The sequence below is a fragment of the Hyperolius riggenbachi genome, chromosome 7 (assembly GCF_040937935.1).
Source record: "Hyperolius riggenbachi isolate aHypRig1 chromosome 7, aHypRig1.pri, whole genome shotgun sequence".
NCBI lineage: Eukaryota > Metazoa > Chordata > Amphibia > Anura > Hyperoliidae > Hyperolius > Hyperolius riggenbachi.
In genome coordinates this window covers 28,009,696-28,028,172 of record NC_090652.1, presented here as the reverse complement: position 1 = coordinate 28,028,172, position 18,477 = coordinate 28,009,696, and the positions used below count along the sequence as shown (strand labels likewise).

The following is an 18,477-nucleotide window of genomic DNA, read 5'->3' as shown; positions in this document are numbered from 1 at the left end:
CAAAAAAAATAACAAACAAAAAACAGTAAAGAGATCCTGAAAGAAAAAAAGAGCCCCGGGGGTACTTACTTCAGGAAGGGGAAGCCTCTGGATCCTAATAAGGCTTCCCCCTTCCTCCTGTCCAGCACTGGGACCCCTGGACAGCAGCAGATAGCCATATTTACCTTCGTGTTCCAATGCAGGTGCGGTACCACCTACCCCCTCGGGCTCCGACGGAAATAGCCGAGACTGATTGGGTCCGCTTTACTGTGCAGGCGCCTCGTGCCTGCGCAGTAGATTGGACCCAATCGGGCCTGTGTGCACATTATGGGGAGCCAGGGCTGCATTGGGGCTACACAGGATAATGGGGAAGCCTCATTAGGATTCAGAGACTTCACCCTCCCGAGGAAAGTACCCCATAGTGGAACTTTTTTTTCCTTACAGATCCTCTTTAAAGTGGACCTGAACTCTTGCTCAGGACAGAAGGGAAACAGAGAAATGCACCCTGAATTTATTTAGAGAGTTTAGCCTGTGTAATTCCCCCTCATCTGAGTCTAGTCACAAGTTGTAATTTGATCCTCCCCTGTGTCACATGACTGCCTCAGCAGATAAGCAGATAAGCCAATTTTAAAGCACGTCTGCATCAGGAATCAAGAAGTAGAAACTGTGCAAATTTATTTTAGCTGCAACAAATACATGTTTTTTTGTTTAAGGCTGCTTACACACTAAGACGTTACAGGCGCACGTTAGTGCGCCTGTAACGCTCCCCCAACGCACAGCAATGTAACACAAGTGGGCTGTTCACACAGCCCACGTTGCGTTACATGTAACGCTGCACGTTCTCCGGAAAGTGCAGCATGCTACGGCGTTACAGCGGCTATAGCCGCGTTAGACTGTTTGCACATGCTCAGTGGGGGGCGGAGAGGAGGCGGGGAGAGCCAGCTACAGTAGCCGTGCACATGGCTACTTTATATACACTGCACTGGCGGCCACTGATTGGCCGGCGGGACCACGTGATGCGGAGTGTCTCGCTCCGCATCACATGGTCCCGCTGGCCAATCAGCGCCACTCTGGGAGACATTATAGGAATCGAGCCGCCTAACGCGGCTCACTCTACCGTCCTCACTTGCAGCACCATACGTTGTGTTAGGTGCACGTTATGCGACCTTAACGTGGCACCTAATGCAACGTCTTGGTGTGCAAGTAGCCTAAAGGTTATTATGCTGTTGTGTATCTTTTAGAGCAGAGAGGGGTTTTGAGTTCAGGTCCGCTTTAAACCTACTATTTTAGCTTTTAAACAAAAACTAAGACAGTGGGATTCTAAAAAAAAAACTAGTCATTTTTAGGAGTAGGAGGCTAGATGCAGTTGTTTATCTCATTGTGGATCAGCCTATCCCCGAGTAGATAGATACAATAATATTTTTAAAAAATATGCAATTTTATTTAGCCATTTCAGCCTGCGTGTATTTTTCACCTTATGCATCAGAGCAATTTTCACTTCCCATTCATTCGCCAATACATTTATCACTACTTATTACAAGGAATGGATCTATATCTTGTTTTTTACGCCACCAATTAGGCTTTCTTTGGGTGGTACATTTTGCTAAGAATTATTTTTTTCTAAATGCATTTTCACAGGAGTATTAAGAAAAAAATGGAAACATTCATTATTCATTATTACCATAATTAAAACCAATGTTTTTTATTTGCCCATTTGTCTCGGTTATTATTACACCATTTAAATTATGTCCCTATCACAATGGATGGCGCCAATATTCTACTTGGAAATAAAGGTGCATTTTTTTCAGTTTTGCGTCCATCACTATTTACAAGCTTATAATTTAAACAATTTTCATAATATACCCTCTTCACATGCATATTAAAAAAGTTCAGATCCTTAGGTAACTATTTATGTTTTGTTTTTGTTTGTTTTTTTATTGTAATTTTCTTTTTCCTTTAAAAATTTTATTTGGGTCATTTTCATTTTAAATATAATTTTCAATGCAATAATGTCTGTTTATTTCATGTAAAATGTATGTAGATGTAGTTTTACTATTTGGCCATAAGAAGGCCACAGTCAAAAAATTTTTTTTTTAATCCTGGAAGCAAATGCTCTCGCTTCCAGGAAGCGTAAAGAGGACGGAAAACTTTTTTTTTTATTAGACGGCAGTTTCTGATAATAAGCCATCGGTCTTTCTACCGGGGACTTAGATCAATGTTCCCATTCATTGATCTCCGGGCTAACGGGGGGCAACATGTGCGCGTGCGGGAGCGCACAGCAGCGATACAGCAGCCGCCTGAACGTGACAATCATCATAAATGGTTAAGTTATATTCAGTAAAGTTCCTTTGTAATATGATCCATAGGTAGGAACATTACAAGTTACAAAGCGTGGTGGGATAGTATCAAAAAGCATAACAAGTGCATCGGATGCCTGAGAATTCATAAACTATGAAGGGCAGTGAGGTAACTACAATTCATGCCCCCCCCCTCATCTAAACTTTGATTGGCCCCCCAATGGTCACACTTCTTCCCTTGCCTCCCCTTGGTGCCCTTTATGGCTTTGAGGTCCATCTCACAAGGGTCATAAAACAAGTATGGCCATCGTGATCTTCACACCCATAACAGGTGTAGCCACAAACACACCTGATCTGAAGTATAGTCCCCTGTATCAGAGGAGGGGAAGGTTAGTAGTTGGGAACCCCCCACAGGTCTGGGCACCTCTGCGATCGCAGGAGCTCCTCCCCTCTAGTTACACCCCTGCTAGTGAGGCCAAGCAGATTCTGCAATTGATACTGATGCTACTAAAGGTGGCCACTAACAGTCCAATTTCTAGCGAAAAATCATTTGACACTAGACCCTGCAAAGGGATGTAGCCGCAGGGGGCCCCAGAGGGCCCAGTCCTGAGAGACTGACAACTAAGGTCAAGGAAAGGAAAAGCTTTCTGCTCTCTGCACAATTGTTCTAATGACTGCATCTGCTCAGCCACTGATAAGGAATCATATAAAGTTTTGCAGACAAAGATTTGTAGACAATCCGTATTCAGTGTTCAGCAGGGTCTTGTGTACAGCTCTTTTCTACCCCCAGCCTCTTTACCCCTCCCCAAGTGCTGCGTCCTTTAGTGCTGCTTGAGGAGTCTGGGCGCGGAGAGAGAAAGCTTTCTATTCTCTGCAGGTTTGGCGGGAGGGGGCCCCATCCAAAGTTTTGCAGGGGGGCCCAGTGATTTCTAGTTACGCTCCTGGTTGTAAATAATCTCAGTTGATGGGCACAATCACTTATGAACGATTATAAAAATAATCGTCCAATTCAATATTCGTCAAACCAAAATGTGGAATTTCTTGTTGGTTGTGATAGATAGGAAGCAAAGAGTTGTTTCGTTGATGGTGTAGTGAACGATTCTTCTTCTGATCAGAATTATCTGATCGCTCAAATGATTTTTTGCTAGAAATTGGATCGTTTTTCATCCAATCTTACCATTTCTATGTAATATAAGGGACTGCCTATAGTATCCATTATATATATATTCACTCAATTTTCCCTTCTACTACGTAGATTTGGTAAAATTGGATGAAAAAGATTGGATCATTAGTGGCTACCATTACACAAGCCTCAAAAAATGTTTACTGATTATAGGTATACAGGTAGTCCCCGACTTAGGAACGCCTGACTTATGAACAACCTGCCGATACGAATGGCATGGATTCTGTGTTTCCATGGCAGCAAGTCAAAAACGGTTTTTCAAATTGGACATGTAGTTCTTGAGAAAATCGATTCCCCCAGCACGAGTATGTACATCCCTGTATTTACACAATTATAAACAAATACAAACACTTGGTTCTGTTTCTATTTTTAGAACACACTAACTCTGTATCTCCATCTTGTGGCCAAAAAGTAAAACCACATCCAAATACCCTATTATACACCTTCCCATAGAAAAATGAAATACATTTTTATTATTATTTTTAAAAGCCCTTCGAGGTGAAATGGTTAAAAGAATTCTAAGAAAAAAATGGCTTTTAAACTTATATAAGCAGGTACAGAGGGCAGAGGTGACACCGAGGGGGGCACAGAGGGGGTACAGGGGGCAGAGATGGCACAATGTTCCGACTTAAGAACAGATTCAGGTTAAGAACAAACCTACAGTTCCTATCTCGTTTGTTAACCGGGGACTACCTGTATTGTTTCTTCATAGCTCATTGTGTAGTGGTACTGAGAGATCTGGATGTCATGTACTGTAGATCTTATTATATCAATTAAAACGTCGTATTTTACAGACCAATATCTCTGCTTCAGACAAGTAAGCCTGCTGTTGTTGTTGGGGTTAAGCAATGCGCTTGTAATATAGTCCTAGTATCAAGGATTCGTCCCTGATGATGGTAGGGATATCTATGGGGATGTTGAAGGACATCTCACTTAAATAGGTACTGTATGTCCTTTATGAACTTACTTGCAACTGGCATTACGTAGCAGATTTATTGTAAAGAAAAAAAGGTCATTGTACAACCTTTAAACACTAACATATCCAGCGGGATAGCACTTTCGGCTGATTTTCTCTCTTAACTTACAACAACAGCAACAAGTAAACATTTGTAAAGTGCTTTTCTCCCTGAGGACCCAGAGAGTATAAGCTTGTCTTAGATCAGTACACAGTGATGTGTACAGAGGAAAACGTTATGTGATCATAAATGCCAGACTAAACAGGTGGCCTTTCAGTTTTGATTTAAACGTGTCCAGGGTTGGAGCTGTCTTGATTATGTTTGGCAAGGCATTCCAAATGGTAGGAGCAGCATGACAGAAAGCTCTGGCTCCAAAGGTTTTTAGTTGGACTCTGGGGCTGGTCAAGTTATTGGATCCTTTGATCTGAGGTTGTGGGCGGTGTGATGCAGTTGTAACAAATCCTTCAGGTATCCAGGGCCCGGGTCGTGTAGGGACTTGAATGTTAGCATGTCAATTTTGAAAAGGATTCTCCATGTTATGGGTAGCCAGCGTAGTGAGCAAAGGATTGCTGTTCTGTGGCAATGGCGGGGTTGGCTTGCTAACAGTTGCGGCAGCATTCTGTACTAGCTGCAGGTGGTGTAGGTCTTTATTTGGAAGGCCAGCATAGAGGGCATTGCAATAGTCCAGCCGTGATGTGATGAAGGCGTGACCTAGGGATAGAAGATCTTCTGAGAGAATGAGGTGCTTCACTTTTGCAATATTCCTTGGGTGAAAGAAGGAATGTATCACAACAGCTACCCTTTGTCAGGACCGGTTTAAGCAGCGTGGAGGCCCCAGGGCAAAATAAATAAATAATTAAAAAAACTGCGACTTTTATTAAAAAAAATAAACATAAAAATATTTGTAAAAAAATAAATAAACATCAGGGGAGCGATTACAGCCCACCAACAGAGAGCTCTGTTGGTGGGCAGAAAAGGGGGGGGGAATCACTTGTGTGCTGAGTTGTGCGGCCCTGCAGCTTGGCCTTAAAGCTGCAGGGGCCTATATTGTACAAAATAGCCTGGTCACTAGGGGGGTTTAAGCCCAGGGTCCTCAAGTGGTTAAATGAGTCCCCCTGCTCTTTTTTCCATTCACGTTTCTACTGGTGGAGTACTGCTAAGAGGGGTGATAAGGGAGAGACTCGGAGTGTGGTAAAAGATCTATAGATTGCATGTGGAAGCTGATCAGCCTCCTCAGAGCTTTCTTAATGATCTGAGAAGGCTGGACTGGGACAGCTGTGATCTACTGTGTCGCATCGGGCGCCTGGGCTCGTATTCAACTTGCTAAAGCTATTTAGCTACTTATCCACCACATCGTTTACATTTTTAAATGTGTAACGATTGTGGATTTATCTCCGTGGTCAGTGCACAAGGTGTGCGCTGACACGGCGGAAGTCCTCCACAAGCGAATAAAAGAGAGAACCCAGCTTTGGTGCAAAGCACCAGTAGAGAGGAATTCCCACTGGCAGATGGAGCTGTGGAGTGCAGAAGAACAACCCCTCTGCACTGCCACAGATGCCAGATGAGAATTGTACGAATTGCAACAATGCAGGGCAAGAAAGCCCTCAGAGAGAGAAAGAGTAAGTGCAGAGACAGAATGTATGTGTGTCCACCAATCTAGTCGCCACCCGGCGACGGTGAACACACAACAGTGGAAACAAAGCAGGAAAGCAATCGCAAGAGATGGTGATTGCTAACAGCGACATGAGACTGAATAAACACAAAAATAGAATGTATGTGTGTACACCAATCTAGTCGCCACCCGGCGACGGTGAACACACAACAGCGGAAACAAAGCAGGAAAGCAATCGCGAGAGATGGCGATTGCCAATAGTGACACAAGACCGAATAAAGACAGAGCACAAGTGTAGCAAGAAAGACACAGCAATAAACAAAGATCAGAACGTAAGGAAAACAACAAACGCTAGCTAAACGCGAACACCGCACTCATTCGCAACAGCGAACGCGTTTGAGACACGATCACCGCGCGTTAGGCGCCCAGTGATAAGCGTGCCACCCTAACTAACCAATGTAACACAAACACGAAATAGAGAACGCGAACACTTGCTAAACAGTTACCTCACCGAGCCCACACCAAGCGTTCGTACCAGACAAGACAGACAGAAGGAGTAGCCAGTAGCAACCGCAGCTCTGGCCTACACTCCCAGACAGAGTACAGACGGAACCACCTCTACTAACGCTATAGTGGATGCAATCCAGACAGACAGAGCGATTTCCTGTCGACCGCCGCTGGCGACAAGACAATCGCAAGACAGAAGGAGTAACCAGTAGCAACCGCAGCTCTGGCCTACACTCCTAGACAGAACAAAACAAAACAGATAATACAACCTGACTACACTAGCAGGGATGCCTAGTGCAGTCCCAAGGAATTACTCTAAGATAATCTTTAGCAAACAATAGCAAAGGCTGATACTCCAGGAGAGTTTAGCAGGAACAAACCATCATGACCAGCAAGGAATTCTGGGAGCACAAGGTATTTATACTGTAAGTCATCAAAGGAGGCAGCTAGGCAATTTGCATGACAAGTGTATGCAAATTCCTGACCAGCAGAGCAACTCTGAAACTTGCAAAGTGAAGACAGGTCTCTTTTCCAGAGACCTGCAGCGCTCAGACCTAAAGAATGGTCAAACAGCTGTCTATCTGCGCAGACAGCTGAGCGGATCATTACAAAATGTTTTTATTTAACTGGGTAGCTGCAATTTAACCATTTTAGCCTTTTGGATGTGAATGTCACGTCCAAAAGGCTGCTGTTGCGGTGATGCGTGGGCGCGGAAGACCACGTACCGCCCCCCGTTAGTTCCCATTCATTGATCTAAGTCCCCGGTAGAAAAACCGACAGCTTCTCATCAGAAGCTGCAATCTTTTTGAAAAAAAAAAAAATCACGTCCTCCTTATAGTTCCTGTAAGCGAGCGTGCTTGCTCACAGGATAGAAAAACAAAAAAATCACTGTGGCCATCTTGTGGCCAAATAGTAAAACTACATGCACATACATTTTTATCAGAAAACGACACAATAATTTACATTTAAAAGTAACTGTTTACCCCCCACACCCAAAAAATACCCAAATTTTAACTAAAAAAAAAATACAATTTAAAAAAAACAAACAAAACATGAATAGTTACCTAAGGGTTTGAACTTTTTTAATATGCATGTGAAGAGAGTATACAACTAATATTTTTTAAATTATAAGCTTGTAAATAGTGATGGGCGCAAAACTAAAAAATGCACCTTTATTTCCAAATAAAATATTGTCGCCATACATTGTGATAGGGACATAATTTAAATGGTGTAATAACCGGGACAAATGGGCAAATAAAGTACATAGGTTTCAATTATGAAGGCATGTGTTATTTTAAAACTATAATGGCCAAAAACTGAGAAATAATGAATTTTTTTCATTTTTTTCTTAATATTACTGTTAAAATGCATTCAGAAAAAAATAATTCTTAGCAAAATGTACCACCCAAAGAAAGCCTAATTGGTGGTGGAAAAAAAAAGATATAGATCAATTCATTGTGATAAGTAGTGATAAAGTTATTGGTGAATGAATGGGAGGTGAAAATTGCTCGGATGCATAAGGTGAAAAACTACTGAACGCTGAACTGGTTAAAGGGAACTGAAGTAAGAGGTATACAGAGGCTGCCATATACCAGTTGCCTGGCAGCCCTGCTGGTCTATTTCTCTGCAGTAGTATCTGAATAACACCAGAAACAAGCATGCAGCTAGTCTTGTCAGATCTGACTTTAAAGTCTGAACCACTGAAACACCTGATCTGCTGCATGCTTGTTCAGGGGCTATGGCTAATAGTATTAGAGGCAGAGGATCAGGCAGGGCTGCCAGGCAACTGGTGTTGCTTAAAAGGAAATAAACATGCTAGCCTCCATATACCTCTCTTCAGTTCCCCTTTAAGCAGGGACGGATCTAGGGGGGGTGGGGGCGTTGGCAAGCGGGTATCTTGCCCCAGGCGCAGTATGTTGAATAGTTAAAAAGGCGGCAAAATGAATGGCAGTTTAGGCGCCAAAACCTGACCTTTAGGCGCCAAAACCTGACCTTGCCCCAGGCGCAACTTGGTCTTGATCCGTCCCTGCCTTTAAGGGATACTGCTTTGTGTAGGACCCCATTTCTTCTTAATCCATCTCTGACTGTAGGTATTTAAATGAAAGTACTTCCAATATATCTTCACAAAATTGCAAGAAGGGGATGGGGAACAGTGTGTTAAGGATTACTATTATTCAAAGCATCTATAGAAGTGATTATTACCACCTCAAGACCAATAAACAGCTAATACATTGGTTGAGGAAGGGCCTTATGGGGCCCCTCTGGCCCAAGGGCCCCGATGCGGTCACTACCTCTGCAACCCCTATTGCTACAGTACTGTATATATAGATCATCTGTACACCACAGCTGACACAGGAAAGTAATTAGTGGAACAAGAGAATATAAAAATGCAAAATACTGGAACAAGTGAATACCGGTAAGTAATTAGCACTTCTAAATCCAGTACCCTTTCTAGGGATGGAAAAGATTGGGTGTAAATCTTCTTGGCCAATACCTTATTCCCAGGTATCTTTGAAAAGATCCTACAATGAACTCCCTGCCCCAGAACTAGTGTTGGGCGAACATCTAGATGTTCGGGTTCGGGCCGAACAGGCCGAACATGGCCGCGATGTTCGGGTGTTCGACCCGAACTCCGAACATAATGGAAGTCAATGGGGACCCGAACTTTTGTGCTTTGTAAAGCCTCCTTATATGCTACATACCCCAAATTTACAGGGTATGTGCACCTTGGGAGTGGGTACAAGAGGAAAAAAAAATTTAGCAAAAAGAGCTTATAGTTTTTGAGAAAATCGATTTTAAAGTTTCAAAGGGAAAACTGTCTTTTAAATGCGGGAAATGTCTGTTTTCTTTGCACAGGTAACATGCTTTTTGTCGGCATGCAGTCATAAATGTAATACATATAAGAGGTTCCAGGAAAAGGGACCGGTAATGCTAACCCAGCAGCAGCACACGTGATGGAACAGGAGGAGGGTGGCGCAGGAGGAGAAGGCCACGCTTTGAGACACAACAACCCAGGCCTTGCATGAGGACAAGAAGCGTGCGGATAGCATGCTTTGTACCACCATGCAGTCATAAATGTAATAAAGATAAGTGGTTCAATAAACAGGGACCACGCGGCAACGCTAACCCAGCAGCAGCACACGTGATGGAACAGGAGGAGGCGCAGGAGGAGAAGGCCACGCTTTGTGAGACACAACAACCCAGGCCTTGCATGAGGACAAAAAGCGTGCGGATAGCATGCTTTGTACCGCCATGTAGTCATAAATGTAATAAAGATAAGAGGTTCAATAAACAGGGACCACGCGGCAACGCTAACCCAGCAGCAGCAGCAGCAGCAGCACACGTGATGGAACAGGAGGAGGCGCAGGAGGAGAAGGCCACGCTTTGTGAGACACAACAACCCAGGCCTTGCATGAGGACAAAAAGCGTGCGGATATAGCAGCAATGCTTTTTGCCGCCATGCAGTCATAAATGTAATACAGATGAGAGGTTCAATAAACAGGGACCGGAAACGCTAAACCATCCCAGATGTTCATCGGTCATGTTACTTGGTTGGGGTCCAGGAGTGTTGCGTAGTCGTTTCCAATCCAGGATTGATTCATTTTAATTTGAGTCAGACGGTCTGCATTTTCTGTGGAGAGGCGGATACGCCGATCTGTGATGATGCCTCCGGCAGCACTGAAACAGCGTTCCGACATAACGCTGGCTGCCGGGCAAGCCAGCACCTCTATTGCGTACATTGCCAGTTCGTGCCAGGTGTCTAGCTTCATGCCCGGTTTCAGGTCCAGCGGTGCCAGCCACAAATCCGTCTGTTCCTTTATTCCCCTCCAAATTTCCTCCCCTGTGTGCTGCTTATCCCCAAGGCAGATCAGCTTCAGCAACGCTTGCTGACGCATGCCAACAGCTGTGCTGCACTGCTTCCACGATCCTACTGCTGCTGGTGCTGGGTTAGCATTTCCGGATGAGGTACAGCTTTGAGATGCGTTGGAGGAGAAGGAGTCAGAGAGGTAGGTGCTGCTGTTGTTATCCAGCTGTTTGCGGCGTGGGCAACACCCGCGCCGTAGCAGGTGAGGAATCGCTGCCAGGCTCCACAAGGTTCACCCAGTGCGCGGTAAGGGAGATGTATCGACCCTGGCCGAACGCACTCGTCCAGGTGTCAGTGGTGAGGTGAACCTTGCAGGCAACGGCATTCTTCAAGCTTCGGGTTATTTAGCTGACCACGTGCTCATGCAACTCAGGCACTGCAGAGCGCGCAAAGTGGTAGCGGCTGGGAACCACGTAACGTGGGATGGCCACTGACATCATGCCCTTGAAGCTGTTTGTCTCCACCACTCGATATGGCAGCATTTCGCAGGCCAGAAGCTTGGCTATGCTGGCTGGCTGTTACTGCCACGGCCCGGGGGTCATTTGCTGGCAATTTCCTCTTGTGCTCAAACATCTCAGAAACAGACAACTCAACCGTAGCGCTGCACACCGAAGGGCTGTTGGTTGTTGTGTTTGATGAACACTGGGAGACCTCAAGAGCACTAGTCCGGAAAGTGACAGTGTCAGCATCGTCTGATGTTTGTGAATGTTGTGAACCACGCAATGGCTGGGCTACTGCTGCTGCTGAGGCGGGTCTGGTGGTGAGTCTGGTGAACCCAAGGGAGGCAGTGTTGCTGGTGGTACCCTGTCCTGCCGCGTTTGCCCACAGAGTGGGATGTTTGGATAGAATGTGGCGGCTCATGCTGGTGGTGGAGAGGTTGTTAATACTTTTCCCCCTGCTCAGGCGGGTCTTGCACACCTTGCAAATCGCCATGGTAACATCCTCAGTGCAGTCTTCAAAGAAAGCCCAGACTTTAACTGGCTGAGGACTCGGACCTCGTGCGTGATGTGCTGGTGCTGCTTAACCCACTGCTGGACGCTTGAGAGGTCATCCAAGTAATTATCTGGTCCTGTTCTTTTGGATCTGTGAGGGTTGTTGTCCTGGACAACATGGGCAGTATTGAGTGGGTTTTCTTGGGTGCTCCCCTGTGGCCTGTACGTGAACCGTCAGGGGAAACACCTCTTCCCTTGCCCCTCCCTCTTTCACCGGATTTCTTCCTCATTTCACTTATCCTTAAAGTACACGCTGACTGGCAGCAGTACAGTGGCAGTACAGAAATGCTATACAGTGGTGGGTGAGCGGTGTACCACTATTGTCAGCAGTGACACAGAGCACAATGCTATACAGTGGCGGGTGAGCGGTGTACTACTGTTCCCAGCAGACACAGAGTGGAAGTAAACACAATGCTATATAGTGTGGCTGAGCCGTGTACACAGAGTGGCATTAAACACAATGCTATATAGTCTGCTATATAGTCACCCCGAACAGGGTGATGTTCTGCAGAACCCGAACAGTGGCAAACACTGTTCGCCCAACACTACTGGGAGGGAACGCAGATTTTAGTACCTAAACACACGATACAACATGTTTTCCGGGGTCGGACTCTGAGGCACATACAGATGGTCCCGATCATCATCCTCATCATACAACTCTTCTCCTGAGTCTGACCCACCCACCACCTCTGCCACCCCAACATCCCCAGACACAGACCCCTCATCGTCCTCAACATTAACTTGGGATGCTGGCCTGAGCCAGACCTCCTCCTCCACATCAGGCCCCATCATCTCCTCAATGGCAGCCCTCATTAATCGCTCTGGCGACGGACTGATGGACACAACGTTCTCCTCCGGGGAGGGCTGCTGCTGACCACTGGCTGCTGGGGTGGATGTTATAGCTTGCGTGGGGCGTTGGCTGTTGCTGTTGTTGGGAGTGCTGCTCACAGCGGAGGTCTCTGGGGAACTCATGTTGAGCTCATATAGTGGTTGACGGTGAGTGGAGTATTACTGATCCCAGCAATATACACACTGACTGGCAGAGTACGCAATGCTATATAGTGTGGCTGAGCGAGGTACACAGAGTGGCAGTAAACAGAATGCTATATAGTGTGGCTGAGCGAGCGGTGTACCACTATTCCCAGCAGACACAGAACAGTGAACAGAATGCTATATAGTGTGGCTGAGCGAGCGGTGTACCACTATTCCCAGCAGACACAGAACAGTGAACAGAATGCTATATAGTGTGGATGAGCGAGCGGTGTACCACTATTCCCAGCAGACACAGAACAGTAAACAGAATGCTATATAGTGTGGCTGAGCGAGCGGTGTACCACTATTCCCAGCAGACACAGAACAGTGAACAGAATGCTATATAGTGTGGCTGAGCGAGCGGTGTACCACTATTCCCAGCAGACACAGAACAGTGAACAGAATGCTATATAGTGTGGCTGAGCGAGCGGTGTACTACTGTTCCCAGCAGACACAGAACAGTACACAGAATGCTATATAGTGTGGCTGAACGAGCGGTGTACTACTGTTCCCAGCAGACACAGAACAGTACACAGAATGCTATATAGTGTGGCTGAACGAGCGGTGTACCACTATTCCAAGCAGACACAGAACAGTGAACAGAATGCTATATAGTGTGGCTGAGCGAGCGGTGTACCACTATTCCCAGCAGACACAGAGTGGCAGTAAACAGAATGCTATATAGTGTGGCTGAGCGAGGTACACAGAGTGGCAGTAAACAGAATGCTATATAGTGTGGCTGTGCAAGCGGTGTACTACTATTCCCAGCAGACACAGAGTGGCAGTAAACAGAATGCTATATAGTGTGGCTGAGCGAGGTACACAGAGTGGCAGTAAACAGAATGCTGAGCGAGCGGTGTACTACTATTCCCAGCAGCGACACACAATGACTGGGGGGGACCCTGGCTAGCGTGGCTGGAGCGCGAACTACCCTGCCTGCCTACCCAAAGCTAAACCCACAGACAAATGGCGGAGATATGACGTGGTTCGGGTATTTATTTACCCGAACCACGTGACAGTTCGGCCAATCAGAGCGCGTTCGGGTCCGAACCACGTGACCCGTTCGGCCAATCACAGCGCTAGCCGAACGTTCGGGGAACGTTCGGCCATGCGCTCTTAGTTCGGCCATATGGCCGAACGGTTTGGCCGAGCACCGTCAGGTGTTCGGCCGAACTCGAACATCACCCGAACAGGGTGATGTTCTGCAGAACCCGAACAGTGGCGAACACTGTTCGCCCAACACTACCCAGAACCAATCATGATAGATTCCTCCGCAGGCGTTTAGAAAGGGGTGAAGGGGAGGGGTTTCTCATTCTGTCTCTGTTAAAGCGGATCCGAGATGAAAAACTAACTATAACGGGTAACTTGTCTATATATCTTATCTAAAGTTTAGATAGTTTGCACAGCATATCTAGCTGCAAACAGCTTCAAAAGTGTATGCTTATTTATTCCTGTGATACAATGAGGGCAGCCGTGTTCTGTTTGTCACATTGTCACAGGCTGAGAGCTGGAGATGCTATCAGCTTGCCTGTGTGTAAATTCAGTCCCCTCTCCTTCTCCCTCCTCCCCTCTGCCTCTGAAATCTCTGGCTAGTAACCGCCTCCTCCTGCCCAGACTGAGCTTGAGGAATGCCATATAAACATTAGGAAAGGAACACAATTATGCAATGAGTAAAAGTTTATCTCGGATCCACTTTAAGATAAAAATGTGTAAGCTTTGTGAATCAACATCAAATTAGTATTTTAGCTAATTTAAAGCAATAGTACATACCTGGAAACTGTTTAGAAACTATAAACTGTGGACTACTATTAACCCTTTAGCAGCCAATTTATTTAGAGGATTGCAAGTGCTCCAGGCCATTTTATTTGAGTACTTTTTTATTTTTACATTTCTACAGCTGCTAATTAATACTGCTGTAGTGTGTATTTATGGCCACTTGTCACTAGGGGGCAGTGCGAGACAACAACAGAGGTCTTCTGCTTTCAGTTTCTATATTTTCTGCTCAGTAGAGAGAGATCAAAGCATTCCAAGAATTTACAGCACAAGAAGTTCTACCAACTGAAGTCAAAAGAAAAGCAAAAATCAGTAACCCCTCGCACTCTCGCATGCAAATGTTCAAACAAATGCATTCACAGATTCACTCATCCAGGCACAACTGTTATCCCTACAGCTAAATTAAAAGCTGGGGTCTTAGTTCACAGAAGAATGCATTCTTATGCTTAGTCACCAATACTGCGCAGAAGTACACAGGTAAACATAGGTGTCCTAACTCTGGCCCTGTAACATGCATAGTGCAGACATGCAAACACATTCATTGCATCAAACCTATCAATGGATTAAGAGCACACATCCTAACTTCCTCTCCTGGGAAAGACAGTGCATCTTACCAATCGCACAAGGGAGCTAACGTAATGTGTCCATGTGCACCATGCACATACACCAGCATAAGCTGTGTGCATGCTGACAAACACATACAGGGGAAGGAGGGAGTGCACTGAATTAGACCCTAGCCACAGGGGTCAGTAACAAGAAAAAAATACATATATCCAGGCACATCACATCTAGTTAGGACATTAAATAAGTTATTAAGGAAAGGGAGGTGCTGAAGGGGGTGTGGCTAGAAAACAGCAAAAATCTATTAACCCTTCGCACTCTCGCATGCAAATGTTCAAACAAATGCATTCACAGATTCACTCATCCAGGCACAACTGTTATCCCTACAGCTAAGTTAAAAGCCGGGGTCTTAGTTCACAGAAGAATGCATTCTTATGCTTAGTCACCTATACTTCGCAGAAGTACCCAAAAGAAGTGCACTTATCTCAAATGAGATAACGCTATTGAAGTTTCTAATGGGTTAAATATATCTGCATCAAGGAGTACTTGATATAGTATATACCATATAAAGGGGCACTTGGTGAGGACAGGCTTTCAAATGGGGCACCTGCCAAAATAATGTTGAGAAACACTGCCCTAGAGGGAAGTACTTTAGTAACAGCATTATGGTATCATCTGCCCCCTAGTGGTGTCGCCATTTTATTATTATTATTAATAATAATAATAATAATAATAATTTATATAGATTTATATGGTGTCATATTTTATATGGAAGATAAGACCGTAATAAGTTCAGAACACAGCAGCAGGGGCGTAACAACAGACCCTGCAAGGGATGCAGCTGCACAAGGGCCCAGAAGCCACAGGGGGGCCTATGGGGGAGAAGTTTCTTTTCCTTGTTCTGAGAGACTGACAACTGACTGTTCAGACTACTTTCTGCTTTCTGCACTATGGTTCTATGACTGCATCTGCTCAGCCACTGATAAGGAATCATACAAAGTTTTGCAGATAAAGATTTGTAGACAGTCCCTATTCAGTGTTCAGCAGGCTCTTGTGTACAGCCCCCAGCCCCCAACCTCTCTACCCCTCCCGAAGCGCTCTGTACTGTAGTGATGCTGGAGAAGTCTGCAGAGCCAGTTCTGCTCCATCAGAGATGGACAGAATGAGTGTAATAAGCAGGGGCTTGGAGCACACTCCCCTGTTGGTTGCCTGTATGCGTTTTCTACACACCATGTGTGTCTGTATGTGTGAAAACATGCATATTTTATCACAGAAGCTAATATAACTGGTAAATAAAATGTGTGTAGTGCTTCACTGCTGTCTGCTTTTATCTGCATGGGGAAAATACATTCAAGTGTGCACAGACCAACTGAATAACATTAGTTCTCAGTTTACCTGTGCAGAAAGTGAGGGGGAGGGGGGCATCCAAAGTTTTGCAGGGGGCCCAGTGATTTCTAGTTCAGCCCCTGCACAGCAGACACCAGCCCACCTTCAATTGGGCCTCATATTGCAGTACAGACTTAGTAGACTTTCAAACAGCAGGGTTGTGCTTTTCAATATCTGTTATATAAACCACACTTGCTGCATGTTTAGTGGTCCATTCAAGTGTCTCCATCTTGTCTCCATGCCCCAGGACTGCCTCTGCTGGAGGAGGAGAGTACTGACATCCCAGAGTTGCTCCACACCTCCTCTATGGGGCGCTCTGACCCCGTTTCCTTGGAGCAGCTGGTACATCAAGCTGTGATGAAGAAGGACTTCCTGGGCCAGGAGAGCTTCTTCACAGGTAAGAAGTAAGGACCTGAGAGTTAGTGATGGCTCTTGATGGAAATATCTTAACAAGATAAAATGACCTGTAGTGATGGTCATGTCTAGGAGAACTCATGGAGAAGCATGTGATCTAGGAGAACTCACAGAGAAGCAGGTGATCATTTTGGTCAGGTGATAGATGTGTAAGTCTCTGATTTGCTAGTCATGATCATGTGCTAAAGCAGGATGTGATCACAGCAAATCAGAGCTTTACAAATCTATCAGCTGATCAAACAAATCACATGCTTCTCCGTGACTTCTCCTAGACATGACCATCGCTAAAGACCAGCTACTGTTCTATTCATTATGTCAAGTTATGTGGCCTTTATTCATCTGACTTTGTTCTGGATTCTGCAGTAGTGCTCACCGATTGATCCAATGTTGTACCCAGAAATGTATCCACTGAGGGAGCATCTCCTAAAGCTGTAACAGGGCCCAGACTCTCTCCAGTATAGAGCCCTTCACTTGGGAGAAGCTATTGTTGTGGTCAAACTTGTTATTGGGTGGGAGTCGGGGCGGGGAATGGTGGCTGTGCTATTATAGGATGCTAATGGAATGCACAGTTGTTATAAAACCTCTCAGCTGGGACCCCTGCCCATGGGACTGACCACAAGCATGGGGTTGTGAATGTAAAGGCCTCTCCCATAAAATCATGGTAGATGGTATAGATGTGGTGACAAGTTCAAAAGGTCATCATCTCTCTGTGTGGAAGCTGAATAAACCAGTCATGGTATCTAGCTCAAAGCGCCTTATAGGGTGGTCTAAGATGCACTCTGAGCTAGATATAGCTGGGGACAAGGCTTATTTACTTGAGGAAGTGGCTTCAGACCACGAAACTTGTTGTTTTTTGTCTTTACAAATAAACAAAACTTTTAACTGTTTGTCATCATAGATGGTAAGCCTACATTTACCTTCCTTTTAAGCAGTTTTTAGATATTCACCTTTTTCACCCTTATTCACCCTTTAATTGTGCGCCCCCAGCTATTAGCTATAATTAATCGGCCAGTTAGAATGCTTTCAGTTGTAGACGTTACTGCGATTGGAGAACTGTACCCTAAGGACTTTCACTCTGCCTCACCTCAACCATACTAACTCCCAAACAACTTCATGAAATGTATGTACTTGATGTTAATTTGAATTGAAAGTTGGTCTTTGTGTTTACGCAGCTGGTACCACCTCCGTCCCTACCCGAGCCGTGCCCGTGTCCTTAACCGATGACCTGGCACTGGCTGGGGTCAGCGAGACCTCCGGGGTCCTCACTACAGCTGTTAGTGGGGCCTTCTCCCTGCCGCCGCCTCTCAGTACAATGACGCCTCCACCGCCAGTCCCGACAGGGGGCCCGGGAGCCGCTTCTGAGGGGGAGGAAGAGACAACGACCACCCTGATAACCACCACCACTGTGACCACTGTGCACAGCCCCGGTAAGGCTAGGACACTGTCGAAGTCACTACCATCTGCATTTGCCATATTTTACATTATCATCCTAGTCATACATCATTGGATATGGAAGAACAACTAGAACAGAGGCGCCAAAAGAATAAAAACAATTGATTTGAAATTGATAAAAATGGAAGGTAGTGCTGGACTTATCTCCCCATACAACACACACACACATATATATATATATGGTAAGTGCAGTTTAAAAAACTTAATGGATAACTTCACAATCATAGGAGTTGTATTGGTTAAAAAAATTGAGGAAAAAAATTCTTTGAGAAACCACAGCGATAGAATTAATTTCTAAGCTCAGTATCCACTTCATTATATCATAAATACAACAATTCAAACATTTTGGTAAAACGTGTCAATGATAACACGAATCTTCAAGGACTTCTAGTCATCAGCACACTTTCTCATGAAGATCATAAACTTGACGTTATTGGCTACAGATAATATAGGCTTTGTTTGCAAAAG

At 45.2% G+C, this 18,477-nt stretch overlaps 1 protein-coding gene across 2 annotated transcripts in view; it reads left to right on the top strand.

Moving 5' to 3' along the window:
* The window catches only part of SEZ6L2 (seizure related 6 homolog like 2), a 97,703-nt gene that overhangs the window by 27,767 nt on the left and 51,459 nt on the right, over window positions 1-18,477 (top strand). For both annotated transcript variants that reach the window (XM_068243790.1, XM_068243789.1), the window contains exons 2-3: window positions 16,391-16,540; window positions 17,730-17,984. In XM_068243790.1, the coding sequence (XP_068099891.1) occupies window positions 16,391-16,540; window positions 17,730-17,984 (405 nt within the window). The remainder of the gene's footprint in view (window positions 1-16,390; window positions 16,541-17,729; window positions 17,985-18,477) is intronic.